A 22,454-nucleotide genomic window follows, 5' to 3' on the forward strand; every position below is an offset into this window, starting at 1 on the left:
ACAAATGGAGCTTAGAATGACACCACCAAGTCCATTTTCATTCCACAACAAGATTTGAACTCCTGCCTATAGAAGTGAAAGGCTACTGGGGTACAGCACTACCCCATTTAAGTACCTCTATAGTTCCCTAGCACTTCTTTCATTTCTCTTTTTTAAAAATGTTCCTAATTATGCCTTTAGGTACCTTCAAACCAATAGTCATCTTCTAATGGCATCAGAACATATTTCACTGGACAGTCCAAGAGTAACAAAATATATAATAAGTAACAGATCTTTTCAATGGGCTTCAGCTCTCAAAACACAGAATCCCTAACCACTCTGATCCAGCAGTTGCATAATCCTTCATTAATTTTTATGCTCATTAGGGGTAGAGTCTTGGCCAGTCCAAATATATCTGAATTGATAAGTAAATACTACATACTACAATATTTAACAATTACATAGACATCCCTTTGGATGAATAGATTGTGTGAGCACAGGAATACACTGTGTGTGTACGGGTAAGCAGCACAGGTGTAACTTAGCAGTAGAACAGAATGTGGGGGAACTCCTGGGGCCTGCCTGACAACCAGCTGTGAAGGCTGGATGACATTTGGTAACGAGCAGGCAAAACTGACTTGTACGGGTGTGCGGAGAGCCAATTTACAGCAGCAGGTAAGCTCATAATGTAACTTATACAGAACAGGATGGTCAATGCCCGGAGGAGCCTTCACTGCAGTAGTAGGAGCAACTCTCATATGTCTATTCTATTCTATTTGCATCTCTACAGCAGCTATCACCATTGTATCTAGATCACAGAGGCTAGGAAAGAAGAACAGGCAGGAAAAAGTAGTAACAAAGTGATCCCTAGAAGTTAGAAACAAAAAGGGAAGAAGCATGGCCTAACAAGGGGATTAATTCTGGGGGAATGAACAGTATTTGGTCACTTACTAGGCTTCAATAGGTTTCTAACGTTTCATTAATATGGAATAAAGAGAGACCCTTCTTTTAGTGCATAATATTTTTTCCTTCTTATAACACAATCCCAGCACACTGAACTGTGAACAAGACTCATGGAAATTCTCTCTCCAATACAAACCAGCCAGTAACATACAGCACTTTGTATTTACACTTACACACACACACACACACACACACACTTACCCATTCCTGTTCCAGTAGGATCACCTCCTTGGATCTGCAGAATTAAAAAAAAAAACAATACTATATCCTATAGTATACTATAGTAAAATATGCCTAATATTTAGATACGAGAAATAAAATATTTTCACAAGAGAGAAATTCTGCTCAATTTTTCTTACTTCTAAATGGTGTGTTGGGCAAGCTACTAAACAGAAAACTATTACAACTAGTTTGGGGCTTCTTTTATCAGTTGGTTGTCATATGCTCCTGGAAAATCATCTAACAGAGTGACAGGTTTATAACAATAACAGGACTCCTGTGGACACACAAGGAATAATAAATGAACTGTGTCTTGTACAGGTTAATGGAAAAATATCTTTTCCATCACCTGCTGTGCCCTAAGTTACCCAGTTGATGCACTGTATTTAAAGTTTGAAAAGTGTTTAGTTTTGCAATCAAAGCACCAGCAAGAAAAAAAGAGCTTTCTGCACTTGCTTCCATCTTTCTGGCGCTATATTCATTGTATGAGTTGTAAGAAAAATCCCAAAATGAAGCCAACCAACCAAGATATCCATTGTTTATGTAGGACCTATACAAAAACAATATTTTGGATTTTATTGCTCCAAAGTCAGCAGAGGGAGCGTGCAAGTTAGCTAAAAATCATGGTGAAAGCACCATTTTAATTTTGATATCAAACATAAACTTAGGAACACAGTGCTGCCAAATGGAGAAGTCGCTTGCTTTTTTTAGGATCACAGGACCCCATCTAAAGGTCACTGAAGTCACTAGAAAGACTCTCATTGATTTCAGTGGGCTTCAGAAAGTAAGGACTTATCTACACTACCGGCTGGGGTCGATGTAAGATACGCAACTTCAGCTACATGAATAGCGTAGCTGAAGTCGACGTACTTAGATCTACTTACCGCAGTGTCTTCACTGCAGTAAGTCGACAGCTGACGCTCTCCTGTCAACTCCGCTTGTGCTTCTCGTTCTGGTGGAGTACCGGAGTCGATGAAAGTGCGCTCAGCGATTGATTTATCGCATCTATACTAGACGCGATAAATCAACCCCCACTGGATCGATCGCTGCGATCTGGCGGGTAGCATAGACAAGCCCTGTGTTGCAAAACTAGTTACAATATTTTGTTCTATTTAAGGGAACGTCTGCAGTGCCCTAAGCCAGTGGTTCTCAACAAAGTAGGGTGACCGGACAGCAAGTGTGAAAAATCGGGACAGGGGGTGGGGGGTAATAGGATCCTATATAAGAAAAAGACCCCTATAAAATCGGGACATCTGGTAACCCTAAAACAAAGGGTATGCATACCCCTTGGGATACACAGTGGTCTTCCAGGGGGTACATCAACTCATTTAGATGGTTGCCTAGTTTCACAACAGGCTAAATAAAAAGCACTAGTGAAATCAGTACAAAATAAAATTTCACACAGACAATGACTTCTTTATACTGCTCTATATATCATATACGGAAATTTAAGTACAATATTTATATTGACATTTATTTATTTATAAATATATGGTAAAAATGAGAAAGTAAGCATTTTTTCAGTAATAGTGTGCTGTAAGCAAGTAGTTTTTAAGTGAGATGAAACTTGGGGATATGCAAGACAAATCAGACTCCTGAAAGGGGTACAGTAGTCTGGAAAGATTGAAAGAAACTGCCCTAAACTGTTTGAGTGGGAGTAGCATCATTATAATGGTTTGATTTTAAGACCTATGCAAATCAGCATCTTTCCATGCATTTTAAGGAGCTGGCATACTAATGAGGTGTCACAAGGGTGACATTTGAAACAATTATTTATTCAAAACTAAAAATGCAGCAGGTGAACTATTTACTTGGCATGGCTAGTAACCAAAACTAAATTTTTGTTTTAATTTTCAAAATTAAATCTCACATTGTAAAACATGTTTTTTTTAGAATATCAGAATTGGTCACTAAACGAGTCTCTTAAATAAACAGGTTCCGAAAACCTTTGCTGTGAGATTAAGGTTTGATACCTTCATGAAACCTGACCCATGCTTATAGTAGTTCACAAACACAGGCTGAGGTTATTCACTTGAGTTTGAGCCTACACAATGCTAAGCACTCTGCGCCCCAATCCAAAGTACGTAAGCACGTGCTTAACTTTAATCATGAGAGCAGTTACACAGAAGTCAATGGGACTACTCACATGCTTAACTGTAAGCATGTACTTCAGTGATTTGATGGATTGGAGCAGAGTGCTCAGCACCTTGTAGGACTGAATCTTTGGTTGGGAAACCCTCTCTCCCCAAGCCAGCGTACTTTACTTCCTCTCCAACAGCTGTCCTCAACCAAAGAGGTAAAGAAAGGAGGTGGATTTCCATGACTTGTATGGAGAGAGGGCACACCTTGGGGCAGGTTCCCCCGGGAGGTTCGAGTTCAATGAACACCCAAACAAACCTTCAAGAGTTAGCTGGTTTTCTCTAACACCTGTATAACAAACCACAGAGATCAGTCCCAGAAGTCCCTCAGAAACTGACTTCTTGATTGTTTCAGCTAGGGCTGTGAACCTCACTAAATGAAGTTCAGATACTCTGGATGTAAAAATATGTATCTTGTAAACCAAGTGTCAGCTGAATGGGATTTAAATGGGCTGAGATATTACCCACCCAGATCAGGGGTTTGAGCTCTATGCACTAATGGCCAGATCCAAAGCTTGCTGAAGACAATGGGAGTCTGGCCAATCAGGCATTTCAATAGGCTTTGAATCAGGCTCTGAGTGACAGTACTCTTCAGTGACAGCTGCTAGGTGATCAAATTTATACATCTGGCCCTCACTATGCGAGGATAATCCTTGTTTTCAAGATACATTTTTCATGACCATCTCTAGTGTACACCTACTTGCTCCAAGGAAGTAACTAGAATTTTAAATTAACACATCTAATATATTCAACTCCTATTTTAGGGGAATGAGGGTGACAAAACCTATTGTGCATTATGTAGCATTTGTTCAATACTCACCACAAAATTACGAATTGATCTGTGAAAAATAGTTCCATCATAATAGTTCTTCTTGCATAGCTTGATGAAGTTTTCACATGCTCTGGGTGTCTGAAAAAGATTAGGTATTTAATGAAGCAATATCTTTAGAAGTAAAATCAATGACTACATTGTTTAAAATGATCGCATTTTATCTGTGCCTGTTACAAAGGACTAATTAGTCAGGACTCTGATTAAGAGTTCCTACTAGTTTACTACAACAACAACAAAATCCTATAGAAGAGCATATTGTATATCAGAGAGAGACACTGTACAGCAATATGTGAAACGTAGTTCTCCCAAGGGGCATGGAAGGATGCTGAACATTAGTCTCATTATGTATTGTTTTATTTTTAGAATATTTCCCAGTGAAGTCAATGACAATAAAGAGGACAATGCTGGAGACCAACTTCATCTACTTATCTCTAACAAGTCCCAGCAACATACCTCAACCCTGTTCTGATGGGACTACTTCCAGATTTGAAAGAGTGGTTCACTCTTCAGGCTCATTTAGGCCTTGACATCTTTGCTTAACAATTACAAAAGGGGAACACAATCATGCCACTTAGGATACTGTTGTGTTGTGATAAGAGGCACCTGACCACTAAGAACTGGACTGGCACCACAAAAGTTACTTTATTTTATATTAATCGGTTCAAAGAAACTGACGATTTATTTTCACAATCTAAAAGTAAATCTTAGCCAGTTACGTTAGATACATTGCATATTTCTCCTTTGCTTTTACAGTGTGAATGAAAGATTTATCCTCAATCATGGCATTCAAACACCACTTAGTAAAAGACTACAGCACAGATGACCTCTGATATTCCAAATACTTGTCTTTCCTTTATCAACATAGTTTCTCTTTTCTGCAGTGCTATGATGGAATCCCTCATAAGTAGAGAAACAGCCTGTCTTAGTTTGGACATGCTTTCCCCCCTCAGTTGTAAATTATGGAAATAATATGAATCCAATTTCATAGAAGAATGTCTTAAACAAGCTGAGCTGTAATAGGCTTTAGAAGTATTCTTATTGCGCTCTGCATGTGATAATAAGCCCCCAGCATGAGCACAAGACTCTGTAAATTAGTAGAGAGAAGCTTTCAAGAGTTGGAACCTCTTTCTGAATAAAACTGATGCATTTAGCATTGACATGACCCCAGTATGGCTCATCTGTAATGTTGCTCTGAGAGCTCCAGCAGTGACAGAGACAAGACTCAGGGCAAGTCTACACTACAGCGCTACACTGGTGTAGCTGCACAGATGCAGCTGCATCTTTGTAGCACATCTGATGAAGACGCGCTATGTTCTCCAGTCAGCATAATTACTTCACCTCAGCAAGAAACAGAAGCTATGTCGGTGGGAGGGAGGGCTTTTTCACACCCCTGAGCGACGTAAGTTATATCGACTTAGGCTGTAATGTAGACCTGCCCTCAGTCATGCACATAAAACATCTAAAACATTACTAAAAAATAAGGCACACTCGCACATTCTACAAAAAAAAAAGAGAACTATATATAACGTTTTAAGATAAATGATCTCTCTGATCCCTTTCCCAAAGGGAAACTGTGCTACAGTACAGCCTCAGTTATCTAAATCTCAAGAGCCTGAAACTGCCTGTTACCTGGAAACAGGGTCATGTCCCACATTGTCTATTAATTACACTGAAATTTCCCTTGATTAGCCACACACTCTTTGTCCTTCATGACATCTGGATAATCAAGGCTGTAATATATTTCCTCTTAAATCTACCCAACATATAGAAAATGAAGCAGCCAGCTACAGTGGAAGACTAACTAGCTAGACTCGATTCAATCTAATGCTAACTCTGATCTCAGTTTTGCAGTGTACCTTATTATTAGATTAAAGTATCTGTTTTATGACAGAATGATACTTAATCATATGTTTGTGCAACATCCCGAGGGCAGCTTATGTCATACATAACCAATAATTTCAAACAGGAAGGTCTATATATGTTTTAATGTTTATAGTACATCTAAAACATTTTTGAAGTTATATACCCACTTTAAAATAATATGCTTGTAAAATTTGACCAGGGAAGAATCATTTGCGTGTAACAGAAAATACCATAATGGAGAGTGCTGTATTAGAATCAAGAATGGAAAAGCTACGGATCATGAAAAACGCCTGTAAGGATATTACGAGCACAGAGGTTTTTGCATTTTTAAAAAGAAAATCAGAAATGGAATTGGCAGCTTTTCGCCTAAGGCAGTACTCCTCATGAGAATCAAAAAACCTCTTTGGAGAGAGACAGTTAATTAGTTCTCTTGGGGAGAATAAGGCAACCTGTAATTAATTTTTTAAGAAAATGAAATTAGCTGAAAGTTGAAGCCCCAGAGGGAATATGGAATTTAGTGCCAAACTGTTTTAAACCAATAATCAATCCACAGAATGTTGAGAAGACACTTGCCACATAAATTAGGTATTTATTGAAAACATGCTCTGTAAAATATAGATGAAAAATACTTTTTCTGCTAATGAATTTTTTATTCACAGCAGGACCTGTGCTGACCCATCTCTCTGAATGGTTTCCAGTTATTATATCTGTTCTCAGAAACTAGGTTTGTGTGTGCAGCTGTTGAAAAGCAGTCTAGCAACTATATAAGAACCATTTACTGCAAGGTTTTCTTTAAATAATTGCTACCAAACTGGTTCCCATGGCACCTCATGCATCATACAACAGACATACACTTCCGCAGGTAAACAGTATCTTAGCAACATTACTGTTGCCATTTATGGTGGGCTTTTTTGTACAGGAACCAATAAAAGGTTTTCATTAGCAAACACTAGTTTCAATCATGTGGCGGACCCTAATGGTTACCTTGTTTCTTCAAAACCTACTGATAATCACAGCTTGAAGCCTGTGGTGATAATTGGGCCACAAACCGCACCCTAGTTGTGAGTTTAACTGTAAGGAGTGAGTGAAAGTTCATACAGTGTCACTAATAAGTCTTATAACAATAAACATTGATGGGAAAAGATACAAAAGGGAGATGGAAAGCCTGAATTAGTCCAAACAAAAAGTCTTACTGATATAACGCAAGGACTGTGTTAAGATCACGTCTGGTAAATAAGAAAAACATAGAACCAGAAATCAGTGAACCCAAATTGACGTGTCAGACACTAGGCTTAACTGATAGACAAAAATAATGAGCAGATGATTTATTCCCCCCATCCCTCCATCTTGGAACCCTTAAAGTATCTTTGAGGACGGGGGCAAATTGGCTAGTGGAGCCATGATTATGGCTGTCACCTCAGGCCTTCCTTCATCATCCTGATTCTTTCCTAACCAGACCAGGCCAGAGAGAGGGACCAAAAGACACTGCCACCTCTGCTGGTTCCAGCTGAATCCCAAGCACTACCTGTTATGAAACGGGATCAGACTTTAAACAGCAACAACAGCTCCAGCCCATCTCAACTAATTTCTTCTCTCTTCCCCAACGGGACTGTTATTACCATCTTTGATACCATATAAGACAGTGGCTCTCAACAAGGGGTACACATACCTCTGAGGGTATGCAGAGGTCTTCCCGGGGGTACATCAGCTCATCTAGATAGTTGCCTAGTTTTACAAGAGGCTACATAAAAAGCACTAGCGAAGTCAGTACAAACTAAAATTTCACACACACAATGATTTGTTTATACTGCTCTATGTACTATACACTGAAATGTAAGCACAATATTTATATTTCAATTGATTTTATAATTATATGGTAAAAATGAGAAAGTAAGCAATTTTCCAGTAATAATATATTGTGACACTTCTGTATTTTTATGTCTGATTTTGTAAGCAAATTGTTTTTATGTGAGGTGAAACTTGGGGTATGCAAGACAGATCAGACTCCTGAAAGGAGTACAGTAGTCTGGAAAGGTTGAGAGCCACTGATATAAAAGACTGTCAAAACAAGGGGGATTTCCTTTTAAAAAACTTTCTCCAGCTAAAGGGAAAGGGAACAAAGGATGTTGTTAAAATGAAAGCCTTAAAGTACTTGAAATGTAAAGTATTAAGTAACTGTTTTTTCCTTTCCTTTATCTTTAATAAAATGTTAAAAGGATTTTTAATGTGTTCACTATAGTACTAAGCAGGCAGAGGTCTCTGTATATCAAACTCCGAACCTTATTTAATACTGTTTAATGCTGGACAGTAACTGGGTTATGTTAAAACCTTTGACTTATATACTGAATCTAAATTAATACAACATGCCTAGAATCTCTAGTCAGCAGCCTGGTTTGTCTTGAAGAGCTACTGTACTAAGGAGATCTCAAATTGCCAAGCAAAAACGAAGCACTTTTTTTTTTTTTAGCATCATCATGCTCTTAGGGACAAAGGATGGGGATAGGAATGGGTGGGCAGCGTGAATTCAGGATAAGGAAGTTACCTTCCACATTACGGCTGCAATCATGGCCACTCTTTGAATGTCTATAGGGCCGCCCTTGCTCCCTTATGAAGGATAGGTGAAAGTACTACATAAAGTACACACTTTTTATTTTCATTAGTGAATTTAGTGCTTGTGAAAGATGCCAGATTGACAGTCCCGGAATGCAAATCCCTCTGCTTATTCACAGAACAGGCATAAGCTTCCTCCATATTGCTTCCTTCCAGCCTGACACTTCTAAGGGTGAGAGGATTGGTTAGCTTCAATGCCCATTCAATCCTTGGTCTTTCTGCAAAGACTATCAACAAGAGAGCCAACTGGGATAAGTGGTTTTTGTGGGCCTGTCCACTAACAACTAGACTGGAACCATCACATACATTTTTAACTAGGCCATCAAACAGTTCCATAGTTAGTTTCTACTACTGGTTTCAGAGTAACAGCCGTGTTAGTCTGTCACTGCTACACTGGCTTAAATTTGCAGTGGTAAGATGAACACCAGAGCTACAGCCCTAAGACCTGATGTGGCTTTCAGTGATATACTTTGCTTCACCTAATCTCTTTGCATGATCAGCTACTGTGCTAGCATTCATGGCATTTGATTTTTCAAGGTACATGCTAATGTATAAAGTGCATCGGAAGATTATTTATTATTGCCAGAGCCTCCACAGTGTACAATGAGTTCTTTAGTATTTCTGTCTGTAGTTGTTCCAAGTAGGCACCAGTATCAATAGACCATTCCTCTTTGCCCTTTTTGTAATAGGTGCAAGGTCGGAAATACTTAAAAAATAATTCCAATTTGTCCATTAAAACTTTTGCATTCACTCGTCTCCAGAAGCTGGATGTAATATTGCCCTCTCATTGTGTAATTATGCAGGTTTGAAAGACAGCAACAGGGGGGAAAAAGGTTAGATTTTACATTTTCTCAAGTATTCAGACCAACTGCTTTCTTTAATCAGATACAATGACACTTCTAGAGGACAAATGTAAAATTGATCCAGGGCTCTTCTCCCCAGAAGCGTGGTCATTAAAGACAGCCTAAAAAAAGGAGGATTTCCCAGGGCTAACAACTCAGATTGTGTTAGGGCCACAAAAATGAGCCAACATGTGGCCCATCTGCATGCTGTCCTTGACCCGAGGGAAGGACAAACTCTGACCAGCATCTTTAGCAACTTCCTGCTTACAGTAAAATGAGTCTCATCCCTAGAGACTAACCTTTCAGTATATTTTGTAGGTACTTTGTCAGATATCTGCATTTGTCAATGGGTTGAAAATTCCCTCCCAAAACAAGCACTGATCTCTTATCAAGATTCCCATTCCAAAGGATTTGAAGGCTGACTGCCCTAGAAACTGACCTGATTGCTTCCCTTGCTAGCTGGCAGGGAACACGTGTGTCTGATGTGGAAATGGAGATTTAATTTCTTTCAAAACATGTTTAGTCTCAGCTTACCTAAATGTCTGCAAACTAGATGCTGTAGTGGCACATACTGACTGCTGTCACTGCACCACCTACAGGGCCTGGATGGATTTTAAAATGAGAAAAACTGGTTGTTCCTAAGAAAGAGCATGTAAAAATGGAACAGAGACAAAAGATGGATAGTGACATTACAAGCAAGGGGAAAATACTAGAAAAAAATAAGAAAAAAGAAACCATTTTTTAAAATCTAAAGTCCTACTAAAAGAGCAAGCTGAATAACATAATACCTTATAAATACTGACTGATCACATTTTACTTTTCTCATTGCCAAAAGCATAGATGTAAACCAGGCAAAACCCATCTGTCTTATTGTACCCAGAGACTTGAGGGATAAGTAACCAAGCCGGGTTACTTTCTCAATCTGCAGCTTTCCTTTATCATCAGCAAAAATGGGTTGCTATCTTTTTAAAAGTCATTCTTATTGGACAGTTAAGTAGCCAATTAGAAATAGATTAGAAACCTGCTGTGCCCCTGTTGCCAAGATACTGTAGAAGGAAAAGGAACTGGGGCTTCTAAGTTGTTGCTATGACTGCAAGCAAGAAGGCTTTACTATGTGAAGAGCTAATAATTTCAAAACGTTCCATCCCTTCAGGATCTGCATGTGTCTTAAAGAGAAATTCCACACTAAGCAGTCACAAGCCGTCATTCACACAATTGTATAATTTTTTTTACTGCTAATTCCACCACTCCAGTTATTTGTTTTTGTCTTCTTAAAGCTGTGGCTGTACTGTAGCAGCTGCATTGAACTGCACAACCACAACATGGGCTCATTAATGCTCTGTGTCCAGGCAGTAATAATTTGAAATAATGAGAAGTTGGTTCTGTGAATTAAAATTCTATTATTTACATTACAGCTTTCATCTGATCATTCCAATGCCAGAATCCGTCTACTAAGAAGCACGAACTGGTGAAATAAAATTTTCAGACTTCAAACTAAGCTTGCAATTTTTCACAGTTTTTTTTTTTTTTTTTTTAATGCAAGGCAGATTTGGTTTTGCTTTTGAAGGTTTTATTTAGTTAAGGCATTTCTGTCAATGCAGTATTTCTTCAAGGCTATTCTCCTGCATCACTTATTTACAAGAAATAAAATGGGGTGACTGGGAATTTCTAAACTGGGCTCTTCCTCCCACAGTCCCCACCACTCTCTGAAGATCAGACATGTTTACTGTAGCTGCTCTTCTGCGTAGCCCTTGAATCTTAATGCTCTATCTCTGCTGCAGGGAGTACTGTCTCTGACAGGAACTCAGCGTTACTCAGTGGAACTCACCACGGGATGTCCTACAGGACAGGCGGGTTTTTAAATACATCTATTCACCACTAGCACCACAGCCTGCCAGCCTTCTCATCTGATTCAGTGCTGTGATAAACAGATGGGCTATGGTGACAGAGAAGGATGACAGCTCTATGTTTTGTTTTTTAAATAGGAATGAGGCAGGGCTTATAGTTCACGTAAATTACATGATGATCTCACCAACACCTTATCAATCCAATCATGCAGTGGGCAGATGCCTTGAGGTCAATATACTGACTAAAATGATGAGAGAACAGTGACGTTCCAATGAGGTGAGATGACATATGCAAGGGATAAACATCAGACAGGGCATCCTGAAGTAGAGCATTTCACCAGGCTCACAGCGATACACGGAGATTCAAACAAACAAAAAGCATCTTAGGTAATGAAACTATATCAAGCAATTACCTAATCTGGCTACTTAAAGCTACAGTAGCTCTTTAAAAACAACAGCAGAAGAACGAACATTCTCTCATCACACACACAAAAATGTTATTTTAAATAGCTATTTAGTACTTGCTAAAAGCATTTTTTTTAATAAATCAGAATTTCAGTTGACATCTAAATTTCACTTTTCAAAAACATTTCTTCAAAGTGCTACCATTAAGGAATATGATCTAGAATGCCAAAGTAGCAAGCACAGTTTACAGTGGGCATCTGTAGAACAAATTCATAGCCCAGTTTTGTTTGTCACTTGAGAGTACAACAGCAATTGATCAGTTTATCTAAACACAATCTAAGGTAAACAGGGCATCTAATTCGCTAACCTAATTTGTCAATTTTACTCACTAGCTCTCCAGAAGCAGAGAATTTGTTCCTACTACAGTCAGTGTTTCTTCTGTTCTAACTTTTATTTGCTGTGTTAAAGAAACAAATGCACAAGTCATGTGATCAGTAGGGGCTTGAGTAGCTCTAAGATAGTCCTCCACTGTGCTGTGTGCTCTGTAAAATGTTACTGATACGGACAGAGACAACAAATCAGACACAGCACACATTTGGTACGGTTTAAATGTCCGCCACAACTTTAACTATTTGAGCAAGCATCAGTAAGTGAAAAGACTTAGCATAACACCTCTTCAGGCAGTTTCCTGGTGATATTGCAGTCCAATAACTGGCCATACAGACTCCACCTTAGAAGGGGAAGCTACCTTAGCCTTCACTTCCAATTGAAGCCATAAGGCTCTGATAAATAGCCAGTTACCCCAAATCACCGTGTCCTCATCAGAGGATTCAAGACCCAAGCAGAACACAACACTGAAGGGGAACAGTTTTGTCATGCTCACCATTGCAGGTCTCAGTCCTGTCCTCTGGACGGGGATCACTGAGTGACCCCTTCTACCTTAGCACACCTGCCCCACAAAACTGAAGCACAGAAAATACACAAAAGAAACAGTGATCAACCCAACACGAGCCTGCCAGGTGCTTTGGGGAAGGCAAAAAATCCTTGACTGCACATGCATATCTGCACCTCTTTCGCAGTCCCACCAGGTGACCACTGAGAACCAAAGCACACCAGGAGACCCAAAACAGACATCCAGAGCTCAAATTAGACCATCCCACCCAGATGCGTACATGGGGAAAAAAGGATTGGTCTGAGTGCCTCCCTCTGCCCCAGCGTAGAATTAAATACCTCCTTTTAAAAAAAAGGAGAGCAGGACAATCCCTTTGAAGCAATGGGAGATCAGCCCATACAGGGGACAGTTATGGCCCCCAGAGATGGGAAGAGCCCTTCTACTATTCCTGTCAGTCCCAGATTCAGGAGGAGCAAAACAAAGCAGCACAAACAACATGCAATAGCAACCCTATTGTGACACACAGAACAAGTTACAGCAGCTAAATGAACAGTTTGCCATTAATATTTGTTGAGAAGATCTTCCTCCTCCAACCCCAATCATGGATACTATATTCATAAACAAAGTTCAAAGCATTTTACACATTAGCTTCCAACTTACTTCAAAAGGAGGAAGAAACCATCTGGGAAATACAGTTTATCAAAGAACTATGGAAAGTTACTAGATTCCCCCATCACGAAGAAGAGCAGGTTGATTTATCTGCCAACATAGCACGCTGAGGGACCATTCTACTTCTGAAATCAACACAGCCTACCAACAAATGTTTCCTCTAACTGCTTTTATACCGGAGGGCTCACATGATTTTTTTTTTTTTTAAGCTTAGAAACTGCAAGCTACAGTTGCTTTTACACTAAGATGTTTTATTGGTTATTAACAACGGAGGTATAGAAATGTGAAATAAGTCATTTATAGCCCCCTGGGGCGGCATTTTATTTAGCCATTGCAACAATATTACAAGCTGGGCAGGATACTCTGACATCAACAAGACATTTAACAGAGAGTGCAAAGTGATGAAGCTGAGAGACAGAAAACGGGTATCAGGATAACTGAAATCAGCTAGAATAAAAATTAGATTCCAGAGTAGTTGGAGAGCATGATCATGCAACAAGGGCAAAGAAATTTTTTTTAAAAAATCTCTTCTTTTCTACTGGAAATGGATAAGTAGGGTATGAGCATCTGATCTTCTAAATGGTCTCTAGTAGATAGAAGATTAAAAAGAAAGGGAGCTAAATTACGAATAATTTGAGGCTCAAAATTATACACACATTTATGTGCATCTGCAAACTGAAGTGACAAAAGGTACATCACTGTTTAAAAATCTGGACCCAAGTGACTTGGTCATGGTAACACCATAAGTCAGTACCGGAGCCAAACATTCAGGCATATTTGATGGATCAGATGGTACCAAAAGATCTAAAAATCAGTGTTTATAGAATAATGGCTCCTCTTCAGATAGTCAAGATGTCAACATTAAGCAGAGCTGCCAGGTTCCAGCCAGAGCCTAAAATCTATTTACACGGTGAAAGATGGAGATTTGAAATTAGTCTCTCCCTCTTTTCTTCTGTGTTGTCTTCAACCCTACCCCTTAAAACAGAAAACTAAACTGAAAAAAGTATGAACCTGCCAAAAATGGCTATAGCTAAGAATTACTATTATATGACCAATATTGTGTACTTTTCTACTGAATCACATTCCATATTCTTTGCTTATATGAGAAATTGCCCAGAAACAGAGCAATTAGAGATGGAAGGAATTTTACTCTAGATCAGGGGTCGGCAACCTTTCAGAAGTGGTATGCCAAGTCTTCATTTATTCTCTCTAATTTAAGTATCAGAGGGGTAGCCGTGTTAGTCTGGATCTGTAAAAAGCGACAAGAGTCCTGTGGCACCTTATAGACTAACAGAAGTATTGGAGCATAAGCTTTCGTGGGTGACCACATGTGTCTGATGAAGTGCGTATTCATCCACGAAAGCTTATGCTCCAATACTTCTGTTAGTCTATAAGGTGCCACAGGACTCGGTCTCTAATTTAAGGTTTCACATGCCAGTAATTCATTAACATTTTTAGAAGGTCTCTTTCTATAAGTCTATAATATATAACTAAACTATTGTTGTATATAAAGTAAACAAGGTTTTTAAAATGTTTAAGAAGCTTAATTTAAAATTAAATTAAAATGCAGAGCCCCCCAGACCAGTGGCCAGGACCCAGACAATGCGAGTGCCACTGAAAAGCAGCTCACGTGCCGCCTTTGGCACACATGCCATAGGTTGCCTACCCCTGCTCTAGATAACTAGTCCGTCCCTTTGGTTTGGGCTTTGCTCTAACAGCAATTTGCATGTAAGTGCTTTACATTTCCCTATCCCCAATAAAAAATAATTGAACGTCATACACCTGTAAGGGGGGGAAGGCAGGTACTTTTATCCTTTTTAAAGATGAAGAACCAGAAACTAAAGGCCTGATTTTCAGCCCATTCTCAAACAGGGCTCCCTTTTAGACCTTGTAATATAGGTTATTTGGACAGCTGCATCTCAAAATATTTAAGTGACCTAAACTGTGCCCGCAAATAATTTGAGGCTCAAAATTACACACACGTTTATGTGCATCTGCAAATAGAAGTGACAAAAAGTATATCACTGTTTAAAAATCTGGATTCAAGTGACTTTGCCAAGGTCATACAGAAAGTCAATGTCAGAACCAAGCACTCAGGGTCTCCTGGCTTTCAGTCCCATACTCAATTCATTGCACCATGCTGCTTTTCTAGTTCTTTTTGCAATTTAATTTGAAACATTTTCAGGGATGAGGCTTCTACTACTTCCCTTGGGAGACTATTGCACGATCTAGTAATTATGCATGCATTGATATAATTACCAATACAATAGAACCCATTTTAAATGAGACACCTCAGTGGATGGTCTATTGTCTTGACTAAAGAAGCAACCACAAGAAAAAAAACCTGAAAGATTTCAGATGAAATAAAACACTATACTAAATAAAAATAGAAGAATAAAACTGAAATCCACTGCATTTAATCTTTATTTCTTCATATTATCTTTGTTTCGCAACTTTTTACATTGTAAGACCAAAGCTAAGAATTTAACACCTGGTTAAACACTAGCAAATCCTGTGCAGTAGCCAAATGCATCTCTACTAAGTAGAATTAATGTTCCAGTTAAGCAACATTTATTGGAAATACACTATCCCTAGACTAATTCAGCTCCCTGGCACATGGCCCAATAAAAGTGACCATCTGATTAAGTATGTCTCCACAAAGTGGCACATACTGTATCTGAATGAAAAAGACAGGGAGGAAAATAGTGACAAAATAAGAAACAGGAATGCCCTTATGCTGTAAAGAGAACAACATTGCATCTCCGCTCATTTAAGGCGTTTAAAATCAACAGAAAAGTCAGCTTATCTCCAGAAATGTTTTTAACTGCTTTTCTTCAGCTCAGTAAGTTATATATCAAACATCATCTTTGCCATTCTGGAACCCGCATAAAGTTTCACAGAGATCTTGACAAGCGATCTCAGATGCACACACAGGAAATTTTGGATTCCAATCCTATTGAACGCTCTGTTTCTGTAGCCCATCACAGCATAAGTGATGATTTCAATCACAATGCAATATTGATTTCCCACACTTGGATCAATACAAAACATTTCTTGGTTAGCTTTATGCTGCCAGGCAGAATCTCATCACCATCAATCTTACTGATTAGCAGCTTGCACACTACTTTGGTATATGTGGATTACTGTATTGTTTTAAGACACAAAAAAACTAATTAAAAATCTTAATGTCTGTCAGAAGAACCCCAACACCAGCTAATCTTATGATCTCAGAGATAAGAGAACAGCAGATGGGCTGTTTCAGCAAGAGGCCTTTACCTCAAAATGTTCAACTCTAGCCCACTGGATTATTTTAAAATGAAATTTCAATTTTGTGGTATTACCTACAGAGAGATAATAAATATGTATTTTATAGCAACTTTGATCCTCTTCGCTAAGTGGGGAACGCACTGAAGAAGGACACTGAGGACGCCAGATCTAGGTGTAGGGCAGGGGTTCTCAACCTTTTTCTTTCGGAGGTCCCCCCAATATGCTATAAAAACTTCATGGCCCACTTATGCCACCACAACTGGTTTTCTGCATATAAAAGCCAGGGCTGTTGTTAGGGGTAGCAAGTAGGGCAATTGCCCGGGGCCCAGGCTACAGTGGGCCCCACAAAGCTAAGTTGCTCTGGCTTCAACTTCAGCCCCAGGTGGCAGAGCTCAGGGCCCTGGCTTCAGCTCTGCACAACGGGGTTTTGGTTTTCTGTCCTGGGCTCCAGTAAGTCTAACACTGGCCCTGCTTTGTGAACCCCCTGAAACCTGCTCACGACCTCCCAGGGGGCCCTGGACCCCTGGTCTTCAGAAAAGCTGGTCCCTTAGGGTCCCTCACTTGATCTGGACAGGCTCAGGGAGGAAACTCACTTCCTACGGACAGTCCTTGAAAGGAGTTCTGTCCTTGCTTCCATGAGAGTCCACTCTATTCTCATGGGGAGCCCTAGAAGAAGAGTCCTTGGGCTTAGATGTTGCAGGCTCCACTCCAAGGCATATGCTTGGAGGGGCACTGCTAGTGAATTGTGGTCCAGGTACAGGGGCCTCTCTCTGGTCCGGATAAGAGAGTGGCCTCATAGCCTTCTCCACCAGGTGCTTTTGGTGAAGCTCAGAGGCTTCTCAAGTTCTGTGTGGGAAGGAGCAACAGATATTGCACTTTGCAGATATGTGCACCTCACCCAAACAGTACAGGCACCGCTGATGTTCATCACTGATAGAGAAGAAGCAAGTGTGGGAGACACAATCCGTGAATCCCAAGACTCTGGACATAGCCCCAGAGCCAGGGAGGGGCTCCCCAATTGTGGGGAAAGAAATACTCTATGCTAACTATAAGCTTTAACTACTAAGCTAAGATGTATAACTATTTACAAATATTTTCTTTTGCAGGTTATACAACAAAGTGAAGGTGGACACGATTCCAACTCAGGCCACGCAGCGATAAGAAGGAACTAGAGAAGCGTCAACCCACACCACCTCTTATACCCTGAGTTGGGAGCACAAGGAAAGCTACTGTGCACGTGTGGCCAACAGACACTGTTTTGAAGAATTTCTGGACTCAGGCGCATGGTTTGCATGAGTACCCCATGTGCGGAATATGCATACGGACCAGCACTCAAAGAAGAAGAATTAAAGACTATCAAGATGCATATGAATTAAGGCAGCACAGGAAACCTTAATTTTGGTATTTCCCAACTTCTGAATGCTTGACTTCGCAATCTTAAATAGTTTTTATCTTGTGTTTTAGTGTGTAATATATACATATTTTATGTTCTCAGAGAAGTAATTAGTTTCCTATTTAGCTCACTACTATTTTACTAATACATAGCTTTACTTAGTTACTCTCTGCTGCCAAAAGGCTGCTTAATCTGCAAAGATTTAATCAACACAAAGAAATAAAAGAAACAGATGGTCATAGGCCAGTGTTTGATCAGGCTTGGCTGTGCATAACAGTACACATTTGCAAAATGCATATAAGAAAACACTGATTTGAAAGGGACATACATAGGGACATGTATGGAAAAATAAAGAAACATGATGGGCACCATATTGGGAATGCTATAAAGGGAACTAGACACAGACTCTTGAGGGCTGAGACATAGTAGTTGCTCAAGTGTTCTAGGGAACCATATTGATCAACCTGGAAATGGCTTCACTCAGCATGGATTAGATAGGAATCAGTTTCATAACACATGACAAAATAAATGATTCAACACAGTCTGCTCACTCTGTTCCTGCCCCTAAACGTTGCTGTACTGACATCTGCTTTTCGTCTCACTACATAGTGCTATTCAATGTTTAAGAGCAAAAAAGCCACCTTTGTCATTGAACAGGGTGATGGAGAGCCATAGATTAATCACGGCATGATATGCTGCTGTGATGCTTCTCTCATCATGGTGATGCATCTCTCACTCATCACCACTACTGTTCGGCAGAAAGGAGGATAAATTGAGCTTGGTGTATTTGTTCCATTCTCATCTCCCACGCCTCCAGCCCTGCACACTGCCTGCTAGGCAATGAAATAGAAGCTCTTATCATATTTTTGGACTCCACAATAGCTACCTGAAACTTCTGAGTCACTGGCTAAACAATTCTACAGTTCTAGGGGTCACTAAAAGCAACCTCTAGAGTAAGCCTGAAAAATATTTCCCATTATAATCTCCTATTCCATATGCTTAGAACTTTCCAAAATACCATTTGGGCTGAAATTTTCCAAGTTTGGTGTCGGTCTAAAAATTAACATTTTTTAAAAAAAGTTAGAGTATAATCCCTTCAGCTGCTAGAGTTCTGGAAGAGCGAGATAATACTGTTTGTGTTTGCTTTTAAAAACAGAGCTAAGGGGGGAGGGAAGCTACTTTTTGAAACTTGTAACAGAAAATATTCAGTGATGTCACACTGACAATTTTATTATGAGTCTTGCTATATTTGTGATTCTGATAACCCTGGGTCCTGGAATCAGATAAATATAGGGTTGTCTCAGGTTTCATTTTTTAAAACAGTGAATTTCGACCCTCTTGGATGCAGGTTAAAAAAAAGCCTGAAAACGTGAACTCTAAAGACTTATGGACTAATTTATTAGAGCATAAGCTTTCGTGGACTACAGCCCACTTCTTCGGATGCATATCTAAAGACTTAGACACCAGAAAGTAAACAAAACCCCAAAGTTATTTTATAAAATCACATGACATTTTGGAATCTGACTCAAAATTTTGAATGCTTGGGGTTGGCAAATCTGTATTGCCTCTATTGAGGATTAGTGCTTCTACTTGGTATAAAGGAAGCTGGCAGCACAGGCCACTGAATAGGGCATTGGTCTAGGAGACCTGGGTTCAGTTCCTGGTTCTGCCACTGACCTGCTGGGTGACCTTGAGCAAGTCATGCTCTCCTCTCTGCACCTCTCTTTCCCATCCCTGCTTTGTCTGTCCTGTCTGTTTAGATTATATAAACTCTTTGGAGCAGAGTCTCTCTCATATTATGGTCATGGTCCTGCAACGTGCGTAACTCTACACTCTCAGTAGTCCCACTGAAGGTACTCCGACAGTGGTACTAAATGGTACTCCCACAGTGTGTAAAGTTAAGCATGTGTGCAAGTCTTTGCATAACTAGGGCTTATATATTTGCAATGCCTAGCACATGGTGCCAAGCTCTTGGGGCTGGTCCACACTAACCCCCCAGTTCGAACTAAGATACGCAACTTCAGCTACGTGAATAACATAGCTGAAGTCGAAGTACCTTAGTTCGAACTACAAGGTACTTACCGCGGGTCCACACGTGGCAGGCAGGCTCCCCCGTCGACTCCGCGTACTCCTCTCACGGAGCAGGAGTACTGGCGTCGACGGCGAGCACTTCCGGGATCGATTTATCGTGTCTAGACAAGACGCGATAAATCGATCCCAGAAGATCGATTGCTTACCACCGAACCTGGAGGTAAGTATAGACGTATCCTCAGTTAGGGTCTGTAAGGACTACCGTAATACACAAATATTAATTTAAGATTGACATTAAAGCATTTGAAAGTTATGCACTGACCATGTAGTGCTGGACATTTCCTTAATGTTCCTGGTTCACACTTACACATATATACACTATGAATTCATAACTAGCTACAGGCTAGATTTTGCCAACTCATTCATGTGGAGTAGAGCCTTATATTGAGTGTAGACCTACTGATTCCAATGGGACTATTTGTGATGTAAGATATTACTTAGCAAAAGACGGGCAAAATTTGGCCCAAGTTTACTCTTCTCATTGGCTCCAAGAACTCAAGCTTTGCTGGTGAAATTTGAAAGCTCCACAAGCCAAACAGCTGCTTTGCAAGAAGCCTGCAAGCATAGCTGGTGAAGCTGGAGATAAGATATGCAGCTATTAGCTTATAAAATTCACACTCTGAACAGCTCTGCAATTTTTCCTTTTGCTTTTCTCTCCTTTTTTCTTTTAAGAAGAAGAAATTTTAGAAAAGCTATTCATACAAAACAGAGATTGCACAATTAAAATCACAGTTTGGAAATGCACAACAGTGTTACCTAGTCCATTTTGCACATACATACTATTTATCTGATTAAATGTATAGCATAATATATTACCATTTCCAACCTCTATTTTCTATAAAGACAGGATGTATAACACAGCTGAGTTACCAGTGTTATTGGACCCTTCACTTTTGTACTTCTTGGCTTTATCATTTCAGCCATGCAACTTCAATGTTCCGTTAGTGCAGCTTATCATTTAATAATAGAAATAATACTTTGGACTAATGTGGCATTTTAATGTGATGATCTCAAAGTGCTTTACAAAAATGGGCAATAATTATGACGACCATTTTTCAAACAGGTAGTTCTAAGAGGTTAAGTGTCTTGCCCAAAGCGCGCACACAAAGTCAGCAGCAGAGTCAAGAATATAAGCAAGGTCTCTTGACTCCCTCCCTTCTTAAAGTCAGGATGGTTTGTTCAACTGCAAATAGGAAGGGAGATATCCATCAGATAATTTCTCTATTAAGATGCGGTCCATGCTATGAAAGAGTTTGAGAACCTCTGTTCTACCGTTTGGTTTTTAATTTTACTTCCATTCTTTTCTAATTTCTCCATAGACTTGCATTAGCTGACTTCAAAGACCTTGACTATCTCTACTCCCATGTTTCTCTGCAGGGCCACTAATGATGCAAGAGCCTTCTCCTCCGCAGCTCATGCCATCAGGAACTGCTTTTCCTTTCCTCTCACCCTCTTGAGTCTCAGAATCTCTTAGAATTTCTCATTTTAAAAGTTAAAAATCTCACTGAGTAGATACTGCTTGCATTGTTTCGCTATTCTGACCTCCAACCCCTGTTCTAGTCATAATCTAGTTACATTACAGGATTAAATCTAGGTGGCATACTATACCATATCACAGTGCAACTCCAAGTTCAGGTCTCCTTTATTAGTGTGCAGTCGTACATAACCTTTTTTCTTCACATACTGGTATCGCACAACGTCCTCCTCAATGGCAGCTGCCTCAAAGCAAAAGGTAAAAATTAGCACTTTTGAAATTTCTTCATTAATCTTTAGAAGGTATCTGCAAACAAATCACTAGATCCCTATTAGATGATATCCTCCCCATAGACTTAGAGATATGGTAATGTAGAAGTCATCAGATGATAATCTCACATTAATCATCCTACACAATACAATTTTCATTCTAGAGAGCCACAACTTGTCTAGAGCCAACAATGTGGCCTGTATTTTAAGCGTCAGGTAACCCTGAATATTACACACCGTAATTTTCCAGTAATATCTACTAATTATGGGTATTATTTTGAAACCAAATTGCTTCTTGACAAACTTAGAAACCATGCAGGTAGTCATCAGCCAACCACAAATTGTTGACATATGGGGACCTGAACTGATGGAACCATGCCACTACTGGAAAGTCAAACCAAAGGCTCACTCCAAGAGACTTATTTCATTTGTGTCAAAGAAACTCCATTTCTATCAATATTCCTAGATACCCAAAATCTGTCTCCAAAGCATAGAAAAATAAAAGCAGGGAAAGATAGCGTGAATTCCTCTAAGTAAAGAAAATTACTTTGGTAAATATGCAGTTAGAGTACTGGCTTCAGGCTTTCACAAAGTGTACTTGATAGTCCGATATCTTTAGTCCCAAGAGTAAGAGCTCTACCTTGCATTTGAAACACTAATTGCCAAGTCACTTAATCAACACTGAAATTAAAACATTCAGT

At 39.6% G+C, this 22,454-nt stretch overlaps 1 protein-coding gene across 1 annotated transcript in view; it reads right to left on the bottom strand.

The window, feature by feature from the left end:
- PPIL2 (peptidylprolyl isomerase like 2) overlaps nucleotides 1-22,454 on the bottom strand; it is a 139,376-nt gene that overhangs the window by 51,747 nt on the left and 65,175 nt on the right. The window contains exons 12-14 of the mRNA XM_005281101.5: nucleotides 21,619-21,725; nucleotides 4,120-4,209; nucleotides 1,144-1,177 (exon numbers count right to left, since the gene is read on the bottom strand). Of these exons, the coding sequence (XP_005281158.2) occupies nucleotides 1,144-1,177; nucleotides 4,120-4,209; nucleotides 21,619-21,725 (231 nt within the window). The remainder of the gene's footprint in view (nucleotides 1-1,143; nucleotides 1,178-4,119; nucleotides 4,210-21,618; nucleotides 21,726-22,454) is intronic.

This window comes from Chrysemys picta, chromosome 15 (genome assembly GCF_011386835.1).
Source record: "Chrysemys picta bellii isolate R12L10 chromosome 15, ASM1138683v2, whole genome shotgun sequence".
Lineage (NCBI taxonomy): Eukaryota > Metazoa > Chordata > Testudines > Emydidae > Chrysemys > Chrysemys picta.